Genomic DNA, 11929 nt, shown 5'->3' with positions numbered 1-11929 from the left:
AAAGCAAACCCAAACCCACACAGATGATGAGGCACGACCACAAACTAGAAGCCAGTCCACAGCTGCATCATTAGCCACTTTAAACCTCTCCAATCCATACATGAAGCAAACTGACACCCACCATAAAGATGTGGCACGACCACGAACACGAAGCCAAACTACAGCAATGAAGCTCACCATCTCAAATCCCCCTGCAACTTATATATATATATATATATTCTCTGTCTTACCTTTACGTTCCAAAATAATGTCTTTAACCAATAAATGGTGGGTAGAGATACATTTTTGATTATACCCCCCATTTATCCTATTCTGTTTCCCCTTAAATCATTCACCTCATGGTGATGGTATTGTTATTGTAGTTCATTGCATAGCCAGCCAGATATTCAGACTGGATTTGGCATTTTTATCCACTTATTGAGTCCTTCCCTTGGGATAGGCTTGGAATAGGCAGATATGGATGTGTTAAAGTTATCGTCACAGGATGTAACCTGTTCTGAGCAAAACTGCCTTTTGCAACAAACTGATGGTGAATTGTCAATGCTGATGGTGTTCAAGAGATGCTCCAGTTCTTTTGGGATTTCACCCCAAACCCCTATTACTATTGGTACTACCTTTGCTTTCTTTTTGCCACAGTTCTATTTCTATTTGCAGGTCTTTATATTTTGTTATCTTCTCCAGTTCTTTCTCTTCTGTTCTACTCTCTCCAGGTATTGCCACATCCACTGTCCAGACATTTTTGTCTTTTTTATCAGCAGTTCTTAAGTCTGGTGTGTTATGTGGCAAGTGCCTGTCTATTTGAATTTTAAAGTCCCAGAGCATTTTAGCTTCTTCATTTTCTATGATTTTCTCTATTTTATGGTCTTATCAGTTCTTACTTGTAGGCTAATGGTATTTCTTGCGAATCTTCCAATGCACTATTGTTGATATTTGTCATGATATTGTTTGTAAACAATATGTGTTATCTTCTTGCAGCAGCTAATCAGGTGGTCCACTCTTTCTTCAGGTGGTCCACTTGCTGTCTGTTGCTGTCGTCTCAATTCTGGCTTTTATAAACATTACTATTGTTATTTCATTTGTTGTTTCTGCTGGAAGAAAATGTTTGTGTCTGTACATTTCTGTGGATAGGAGTGGTTTCTATGAGAGATGGGATAATTGGTATATGCAACTGGGCAATCAAGTTGATAAATTGTCTGTGTTATTTTACAGATAAGTAATGTAATTGATTGATTGATTATGTGCCATCAAATCAGTGTTGTTCTAATCACCACACAGATAGATTTTCTTCATGAGCATGAGGCTGGACTAGAAGACTTCCAAGGTCCCTTCCAACCCTGTTATTCTTTGTTGTAACCTGGTTTTTCCAGTCTTCCAATAGTGCACCCATCACCACTGTAACTGAGTCAAACCATTTTCCTGCTGATTGTCCTCTGCTTCTCTTTCCTTCCACTTTTCCAACATTAAAGCCACTTCCAGAGTTAGGTCTTCACATAATGTGTCAAAAGTATGATATTTAAAGTGAGAACTCTAAGTCGATCTGTTTAATGATTCATTGGTTTGTTTTTATGCCTGTCTATGGCATTCTCCAGAGTCTTCTCCAACCCCAAAGTTCAAAGGCACTAATACTCTTCCTGTCCTGTTTCTTCAGTCCAACTTTCACTGGCATAGAGTATCACAGGGACACACCATGGTTTAATTAATGTAATTAATAGTCATTAATTCAACTAATACAGATGTCTTCTTTGTCTTGCCTCTGTTCTTTTTTGTGGGCTCCTGGCAGTTACAAATATATTCCTAAACAAATATGCCTCGTAAAGACATGTTTGTTGGAGGAGAGGACACGATTTAATTCTATTTTAGGTGGCAGTCTAATTTTCTAGTTCAACCCCTTGCCAAAGGCAGGAGACCTTATACCATTTCAGACAAATTGCTGTCTAATCTCTTTTTGAAAACCTCTAATGATGGAATACCCACAACTCTGGGAAGCAAGCTGTTCCATTGATTAATTGTTCTTGCTATCAGAAATTGTTTTCTTAGTTCCAGATTGGATCTCTCTTTAATGAGCTTCCACCCATTGTTTCTATTCCTATCCTAAGATGCTTTGGAGAATAAGTTGACTCCCTTTTTTCTGTTACCGTCAGATCCTGGAAGACAGTTATCATGTCACTCCTAATCCTTTTCTTTATTAGGCTAGACATCTAGTGTCAGGCACCAGGAAAATCAGAAAATCCAGGAAATTCAAATGGGTACAAAGGTTTATTGCAAGCTTAAGCTCTCTACAAGAGTCTGAACTACTAACTGTCAAAGCAAACTGGCGGTAGATAAGAGTCAAAGGAATTCAAGGTGGGCTGGACTTACGTAGATCTCTTGTGGGCGCAAAGGGACTCATGACTAATGATGCGTTTGACCCCTTCCTTGGACTCTGGTCATCTCCTACGTCTAGTTCCCTCAACTGTTCATCATACAGTTTACCTTCAAGACCCCTTATCATCTTTGTTGCTTTTCTCTGCAAAAAGGATGGTAAGATCTCTTCTAGGATCTTACCATCCTTTTTGTATCATGGCAACCAGAACTGGTTATAGTATTCTGGTTATATTCTCCTCTATAGGGGGAGGTGCACTATAACCAGTTATATTCTATAACTGGTTATAGTGCAGTATATAACGATACTACCACGTCTCATGATCTAACTTCTTTTTGGATAAATTTGATATGTGAATTAAAAGGAATGATAAAATGTCCTATTCTAAATGCAAACAGTTTTCCTGATGGTTGCTAAAAGTAGTGGAATGGAACCCATATATGTCTTCAAAACCATAACTCTCCCTGTTAAGTTACAAAGGGATTTGAGGAGGAAAGTATGTTTATAAGTTTTTTGTTTACGTCTGATGTTTTCTCAAACAGAATTTCAACTGTACTTGAGGAGCACATGTGGACAGATGTTCAATGCAACTAGTTCCAAAACATTAGATTCTCTGGTTTTATATCTCTTTGCTGTCATCTAGTGATTTCCTGGAGTTCTTCAGCTCAGATGTAGCAGGCCTAAGAGGTAGATATTTATGGTTCCAAAGAACAAGAAAGGATTATGGAGGAAGTAACATGTTTTGATCAAAATTCTGCAACTGAGCTTTCTGTCCTCATGGGGGGAACAAAGGAAAAGGAAGTTCTTGTTTTATAGGAAGTATGCTTTATGAGAAATCAAAATAGAGATAAACATGTTGCAAATAAACCTTGACAGTTTTGCATCAAACAAAATTTGTCATTTCTCTGTGTGAATGTTGCTACAAGAAAAAAATGGTTGGAGCTTCTATTAACATAATATCCAGCCTATGTAGGAATATAGTTCCAATTACTCATTGGACCTAGTTACAGCATATTCTACCTTTTATCCATGGTGGAATGCTAAATCACTTCCTGTTTTCTCTAGGAAATAATCCTGGAAGCTAAGTCAAACAAAAATGTGATTATCCGTAAAACATGGTAGTATAATATTCATGGGTTAATGGGGACTTGAATCTGGATTTTCCAGGCTTATCTTGATAGTCTAGCTGGCGATTGCTGCTGGCTTTCAGTTAAAAACATGCTACTGTCAATAGAGCAAAGGCTAACAAATAATTAAATAGGTGGGTTTTGTATCTACAATGAAACAAACTTACTGACATTCTGAGAAGACAGTATATCTGTTTCAAACTCAGATGATAGAATAATGATTATTTAATCATCATCATTATATAATTAATAATTTGCATTATTATACGGTAAAAATTTCCTGTTAGGATCGTTCTTTGCTCAATTCAAGTCCAAATCTTCAGCTGTGAGTACAGCAGGCATTTTCAGAAAAGGGATTCTTGATCTACCTCTTTCCAAATTCATAAAGCAGAGACATTTCCTAATTCTTCATATGAACCAAGCATTCTGTTTATATGAAGATTTGGCACAGAGGAAGAAGGAGTGCTGCCATACAAGTGATTGTATGCCCTACTATATTTATTTTTCAAACAAATAAAACATTTTTCTCCAGAAGTCCCTCAATTAATCTGGCTCTGACCATTCTCATGTTTTTACCTCTCAGAAAAAGGGATGACAAACAGCAATCTCTCTTCTTGCTCCCTCTCCACTGTGCCCTTCACTAATGTTCTCACAGTCTAGCTTCCCACAGACTCCTTGTATTTCCCAAGACCTCTTAATTAAGATTAGGTAATACAGTAATATTCCTCAGTGTGCGGCTGTGTTAGACACCTCATTATTTTGGCTTCTTCCCCTTCTGTTGTGCTACTGTCCCATGAGTACAGCATACTTTGGCATTCTATAGAAGGAAATTGTTGCTCAGTGGTAGTATTTGAAACACAAGGGAAATTGCTCACTGCTGGTTCTTTGAGGCAGTGCTGTTCATTTGCCATGATGTAGACAAAGCCTTAGAGAGTGAGTAGTGTCCATGACTGAGTATGACAAGAACTCAACCACCAAGAGGGGACCAAGTAGACAGAATGGCTAGAAATGCCACAGCCCAGCAGTCAGTTTCAGTTCCAGGTAGCCTTTGGGCATTCCTGTCAGGTCATCGATACTGTATCAACTCAGTTGAGGCAAAGGAGGATATATGTGAACAAATGTTTTCCTCTGGCCACTCTCATAGTCCCATATGAGCCATTAACTTCTCAGTACTCTTTATTCTGCAAGCAAATTGGCAAGAATGTTGGAAATAGTTGGCTTTCATGACAATATGGTGCAATGGATCCTACATACAGTACAATTATGCCAAAAATCCTCCAATCCCTGGAGGATTCTGGATAAGATGTGATATTTTTTTTTTAAAAAAATAGCTTTTTGAGTAGATAATCCATGGATTTTAAGATTATCTGGGCCTTTGATAGTGTTTGCTTGATATTGTTTTCCTGCATTGACTATAGGCAAAATATGGTATAATTTAGTATATTGGAACACGTATGGTTCAACTCTGCAGATGTTATATTTTCTCTTCTGCTTTTCTACTTATTCTTCTCTGCAAATATTGCCTCATTTATTTTCCTTTTTTTTAGGGTGAGCTAGGTCCACCAGGAGAACAAGGCCGTGAGGGACTTTTTGGACCACCAGGAGAACCAGTAAGATGCTCTCAGTTCTTCTGCATCCTCAATCTCTCAGTTGGGCAGAGGGAGAATGTAAATCAATGAGTAGAAAGGAAGAGAATATTTGACAGGCCCCTGCTCTGTATTAATTTGAGTAATCTTTTTTTTTTTTTTTTGCAGTGAGGAGCAATTAGTGTAATCAGTGTTCATGGGAGTAATGCAAAGAGCCTTATAAGCAATTAAGACAGTCAAAAAGGACTTGATTCCTACTCATAATGTGATCCTTGTATCATTAGCATTACCAAGAACAGACAGTACTGCTAGGAAATATACATTGAATAAGAAAACTCACATGATTAATGAGTTCCTCTCTGCACATATATCTACTGGCCTGTTATTCCAGCTATAGAGGATAAGTGTCCTTCCATAGATCCAGGACATTTCCATCCCATAATGCTCCAAAGTGAGGCTCCTTGCTCTGTTATATTTGTCCAGTTTGTAGTTGTAAAATAACACGTATTGTTAAAATGAAATGCAGATGTTCTGCACCAAAATGGCAAATTGAAAACAGCAGCTAGGATAAAAGCTAACATAAATCCCATTTAGAACCTTCCCTGCTATAAGAGCCCTCTGTGTTTTTCTATACAAAATTGAACATATTGCATCAAGGTGACCAAACAAGAGTTCCTCAAGACATTTAAGGCAACAGACTTTTAAAAAGAAAAGGACACCACAATTATTTGTTCTAAGTGGGATACAAAATGGGCATGAATCACACCTTAGAACTCAGGATTCAAGTGAATGAAATTTTTAAAAAACCAAACTGTCAAATAAATTGACATCAGTAAAATAATGAAAATTGATACCTCTTTTAGGAAAAACAAATTAGAAAGGGCTATAACAAGTGGGAATAGGAAGTTCTTAAAGCTATTTATTTTGGTTCTTAAGCCATTACAATGTTTTTCTTGGATCGATGGAAAGCTACACCCTGACAAATTATTTGATAATACTATATGTCCTAGACAGTACAGTTGCACAGAACTAAAATTAAAATTGTATAGTTTTCCTGATGATTATTGTCTTTGTAGTTTGTTCTAAATGACAAGTATGAAAATGTGCTTTAAGTAAAGAAATAAGTCATACTCATCCTAACGCTATTCTTTCCATGGGGAAACTTTAACTGTTCACATAAAATATTATTAAATGTTCATGGGTAACCTCCATTTTTAAAATATTGCAAGGTCAGGCTTCTGCATCCCCCTTGCTGTGCAAGTACAGATAGTCCTCGATTTACAACAGTTTGTTTAGTTACTGTTCAAAGTTACAACTGTGCAAAGTTACAACTCAAAAGTGACCTATGACCGTTTTTCATACTTACAACTGTTGCAGCATCCCCATGGTCAGATGCTTGACAACTGACTCATATTTATGACAGTTGCAGTGTCCTGGGATCATGTGTTCACCTTTTGTGACCTTCTGACAAGCAAAATCAATGGGGAAGTCAGATTCATTTAACAGCTGTGTTACTAACTTACCAACTGCAGTGATTCACTTAAAACTGGGGCCAGAAAGGTTGTAAAATGGAACAAAATTCGCTTAATAAAGATCTTGCTTAGTAGCTGAAATTTTGGACTCAGTTATGGTTGTAAATAGAGGTCTACCTGAATATGTGAACCTAAATGATAATTCATACTTGATGCAAGTATATTTGAATCTCATACTAATGGATTCTCATTTTTAAAATGCAATTAATTTTTGAAATCTCACCTGCCAAACATATATATGTACATGTATATAACTCTTAGCATTTGCACAGTGTTTGTAATGAACCTGGTAAAAGCTGAGTTCCATAGCCAATTGGGGAAATCTGAATAATTTTCATTTATCTGAGGCAAAGAGATTGCATTTGAACTTACTGTTTTGTAAAGTTTTACTCCTGATCTGATATCCCCAAAGCTCCAGCAACAGCAACACTGGAGAGCCATGCCAAAAAAAAAAAGTTTGATTGAATAACAGAGTTGGAAGGGACGTTGGAAGTCTTCTAGTGCGACCCCTTGCTCAGGCAGGAGACCCTATACCAGTAGTGGGATTCAGCTGGCTCGCACTGGTTTGGTAGAACTGATACTTAATTTTTTGTTGTGTTTGGCGAACCGGTTATGATAAATCTGTGTTTTCTGGAACACATCTGGTTTTCGTTCAACTTCCTTCCAGGCGGGGGAAAAAAGAAAAAAAAACCCTCCCCAAAAGTCCAAGAGAGGAGCAACAGAAACCAAATGGTGCCTTCGATCATGTCAGCTGCCCGCCCGTCTCTTCCCTTTCACTCCCCTCTCGAGCCGGACTGCCATGCTACGGAGGATGGGCCTTACCTGGTCCCTCTCTGCCATATCGGAACCAGGGGGGAGTGATGGCGAAAGGCTCTGCCACCACTGCACAACTGCTGCGTCTGGTGCTGGAAGGGCTTTCTTCGGTCCCAGCCGCTTCCTCCACCAACTATCCTGTGGCTTGCACTGTGACCGGGGGGGCGCAAGACTTCCCTGACGCCTCCCTCTGCTAGCCCTCCCATCACTGCCACTGCACTTTCTGGCCACCCTGCGTTTGCCAGCATCTCCCTTCTCCGTTCTGGAAACTTTCTCCGTTTCTGCCACTTTCCTCTCAGCAGAAGGGAGGAAAGGAAGGATGCTTTGTATGGAAGGATGCTAAGCTCTGGGAAAACTACGCCAGCTGGAGATGGGCGAGGAAGGCCAGGCTCCCCTTCCCCGATGGTTCTGCAAAGCCCTTGAGTAGAGGATCAGGCCAACCTTGCAGGAAGCAGATCTACTTCTCAAGGGCTTTGCAGAACCATTGGGGAAGGATAGCCTGGCCTTTCTTGCCCAGCTCCAGCTGGCGTAGTTTTCCCGGAGCTTACCGTAGCGTCCTTCCACATGAAGCGTCCTTCCTTTCCTCCCTTCTGCCAGGAGGAAAGTGGCAGAAAACGGGGCTTCCATTTCCAGAACGGAGAAGTGAGACACCGGCTGATGCAGGTCAGCAAGAAAAATCGCTATGTGGAGGAAGGAAGGAAGGGACGGAGGGAGGGAGGTAAAGGAAGTTACTGTAAGCCCCCTTTCTCCCTTGCCCAGATGGGACAGAGGCAGCCCACACAGGCTGCTGCTTTGTGCAAGTAGGTGCGACCCTGGCGACCAAGTCTCCTCAGGGCCGCTTGAGAAGTTTTGTTCCTGGGTGGTGGTGGATGAAACCGACCACCCTGCAGCAGTTTTCCACCTCTGCCTCTTCCTCAGGTGGCTTAGTCCATCCACCCCTCTTTACTTTTAGCGTTCAGGGACGCCCGTGCCTTTATGTGTTCTTAAGTTGCTCTTCGGGCAGAGAACCAGTTGTTAAATTATTTGAATCCCACCACTGCCCTATACCATTCCCGACAAGTAGCTGTCCAGTCTCTTAAAAACCTCCAGTGATGGAGCACCCCCAACTTCTGAAGGCAAGCATTTCCATTGGTTAATTATTCTCACTGTAAGGAAATTTCTCATTGCAACAACCCAGTGGTAGAGAAAGAAAAGGGATGAGTAATTGGATTTAGTCCCTAGCACATCTGCCTTCAGAGCGAACATTTACAAGCAACATTTACAAATAACACCCTTTTCCAGTAAAAATCTAAGAAGTTACAGCTATTTATTTTGTATGTCAGATAATGGGAGACTTTTCAAATCCTATTCTTGATCCAGACTGGTAAAATATGTAATCAATGTTGCTTGTAAATAGAAACACTGAACCGTTTGATAAATCAGTTGACAAAAACATGAAGTAATATCGTTTTTGCAGAAATTATCTTAAAAAACCCAAACCATTGAAATTGTCCATATAAAAGATGAGCAATAGCAGAGGATATGCTTTCTTAACTTACGTATCGTTAGCCTCTAAATTTGGGACAAATCAGGCAGCATGTGATCTCCTCAGGGTTTCCCAAGCTAAAATGTTGACATGAGTTATCAACAACAGCTAAACTGGATAAGAGATTATAAACTGAAAAGGTTTACTTGCTTGCAAAATATTTTCAATAATAATAATATATAAAAATTCTTTTTCTCCTTAATATACAGACAAACAGAAATTATATTTCAGTCATTGACCAATAAAAATATATTCAGCGCAGTAAAACAACAAAGCAAAGTTAACCCCTACCATCAAAGACTGTAGGCAAACATTTGTGGGTGAAGCTTATATAGCAGAATTTTGCTACTTTTAGAGGAATAGATTTGTCCTGTTTATCTAACAAATAATGCATATAAAAATTATTGGAATGCCCTTGAAATTTAGTTAAAAGGGGGATAATCAATCGATGGTGAATGTCCCTGTAGAACTAACAATATGAAAGAATTTGGGTCTTGTTATACTAATAAAGTATAAATAACTTGAGGCCTCTAAACCAAACTCCTTCCTAAGTCTGCCCATTCCAAATAAGGGAGGGAAGGAAGGAAGGAAGGAAGGAAGGAAGGAAGGAAGGAAGGAAGGAAGGAAGGAAGGAAGGAAGGAAGGAAGGAAGGATATGAAATGAACAGCAGCTTCAGGAAACTCTCTTCAGATCATTTTGTGAGGTTACAGGACAAGATTTGTGATTTCTGCAAAACTAGTTGGTTCTGGCAATGTATTAGAGCAGGGCTTTTCAACCTTTTCACCCATTGTACCACTTTTAGGATATGGCAATATCCGAGTACCACCAGTCGCCTAGCAAGGTGGCAAAAACTTGACACACACAAAAAAAGGAAAAAAATGATAAAGTACAGGTAGTTCTCGACTTACAACAGTTCACTTAGTGACTGTTCAAAGTTACAATGGCACTGAAAAAAGTGCCCCCCAAGGCACAGCCGAGCAAGACACCTGCCTGCCCACCTGGCGGCACTCTTCCTCCTGTCCGAGGTTTTCATTGTTGTGAGCATTTCTGTTGAGGATTGGCAGCGTGGATGGGATGGGGGGTTGTTTGGTTTTTATTCCCTCTGCCTGCTGGGTGGTTGCAGCAGGTTTTGGTCACTGCACATGACCCTGGGACACTGTGACCGTCATAAATATGAATCAGTTGCCAAGAAATCTGAATGTAAATCACAAGAGCCTGGAGATGCTGCAACATTCCAGCTGATCAGCGCTTCTTCTGGGCTCAGCAGAAGCACCAGGATCAGTGCTGCTTTCCAGCTGATTGGTGCTTTTTCAGGGCTTAGCAGAAGCACCAAGATCACGCCGAGCTCCAACTGGAAACCGGCGCTGATCCTGGCGCTTCCACTGAGCCCTGACAGCCCTGCAGCTCCAGCCATCTCTCGCTCAGGCTTGTGCAGTGCTGCCACCAGTTCAGCTCATTCCCCTCCCCCACTACCACTTTTCTAGGATGGTCGCGTACCACCTGCCAGGTGCCCATGTACCACAGGTGGTACCCGTACCACTGGTTGAAAAGCCCTGTATTAGAGAAGGATGAAACCACTGAACTAACATTTTTCTTCTAGGGTAAAGTAGGTGCACCTGGACCTAAGGGCTTTAGAGGAGATGAAGGAGCTTCTGGACCAGAGGTTGGTGTCTATGGTTGGGGAGAATCCCATATCTCACTGAATACACACATTTCTCAGATCAACAATGTTACAGGATATATAAGATGTCAACTAAAACAAAGAAATGTGCATTTTTAGATGTGAATTTATATATTTAGTATATTTAAGAGTATTATTTTATTGGTTGATGTTGTATGATGTTCATATTGTGAGGCATGGAAAACAAATGAATAAACTCTGCAAAAGATAAATAAGGTTAAAAAAGTTGACTCCCAAAATATTTCTGGGTTTTATATTTATATCCTTCAATATATCAGGCTCATAAGAGGTGCTAATACATCCAAATGTAATTAATATGAAAAAAATTACAAGATACAATGATGTACCAAATGAAAAGGGGAACTTAAAACTAAATAAGAACTTAATAGACTAGGGATTGATCTATCATGGTGGCCACAGTTACAGATACAATCCAGATAGGAAAAAGACAGGAAGATATATGGTTTTTATAAAGAACCAACTGAATTGGATCAGATTCTAATGGGGATAGAGGAGAAATTAATTAAAAGGATATATACAGAAACTATAAACTTACAATGTCAACAGTGTACAAAGAAAATCTTTATAAAATGTTCTACAGATGGCACCTTTCACTTGCAAGACTAGTGAATATGTACTAAGATAAAGCTGTTAAATGCCGGAAATGTAATCAAATACCAGGTTCGTATTATCACATGTGGTGGACATGTCCCAAAACAAAAAAATATTGGAATAAAATATACCTATGTTTGGAAGCAATGATAAAACAACATACAGATTTAAAACCAGAGACATTCTTATTGGGCATGTTACCAGGGAACTATTATAAAGGTAATACTTACTTAGTTTTATTACATATATTAACAGCAGCTAGAATAGTATATGCACAATTTTGAAAAAATGAAGAAACCCCTATAGAAGAGAATATAATTTAAAAAAATACTGAAATGTGCAGAAATGGATAGGTTAACATTAAAAATTAAAGAAAAAGAAGAAACTGAATACTGTATGACATGGAACTTATTTTTTACCAATGGTTAGCTGATAAAAACAAGTTAGAAAGTTGGAAATATGAGAAAATGTGGATTATGTGAGGAAGATCTATAATAATAATAATAATAATAATAAATTTAATTTATATGCCGCCCTTCTCCCAGCGGGACTCAGGGCGGCGCACAACATATTTAAAACAAAACATAAATACATTCCCCCCCGATAAAACCGAATTAAATCAAATTTTAAAGTTGTGTCTCTATCAAATTGTTAAAAGATAAACCCCAAATAAAATCCTCCCTAGGTCAG

The 11929-nt window shown here is 39.1% G+C and overlaps 1 protein-coding gene across 1 annotated transcript in view; it reads left to right on the top strand.

The window, feature by feature from the left end:
* COL6A1 (collagen type VI alpha 1 chain) overlaps nucleotides 1–11929 on the top strand; it is a 76156-nt gene that overhangs the window by 36405 nt on the left and 27822 nt on the right. Inside the window, exons 20-21 of the mRNA XM_015825540.1 lie at nucleotides 5037–5099; nucleotides 10547–10609. Coding sequence (XP_015681026.1) covers nucleotides 5037–5099; nucleotides 10547–10609 — 126 coding nt within the window. The remainder of the gene's footprint in view (nucleotides 1–5036; nucleotides 5100–10546; nucleotides 10610–11929) is intronic.

This window comes from Protobothrops mucrosquamatus, unplaced genomic scaffold (assembly GCF_001527695.2).
Source record: "Protobothrops mucrosquamatus isolate PMUCROS unplaced genomic scaffold, P.Mucros_1.0 scaffold_199, whole genome shotgun sequence".
Taxonomy (NCBI): domain Eukaryota; kingdom Metazoa; phylum Chordata; class Lepidosauria; order Squamata; family Viperidae; genus Protobothrops; species Protobothrops mucrosquamatus.
Note: the sequence above shows the minus strand (reverse complement) of the source record. Positions and strands in the feature narration are given on the sequence as shown.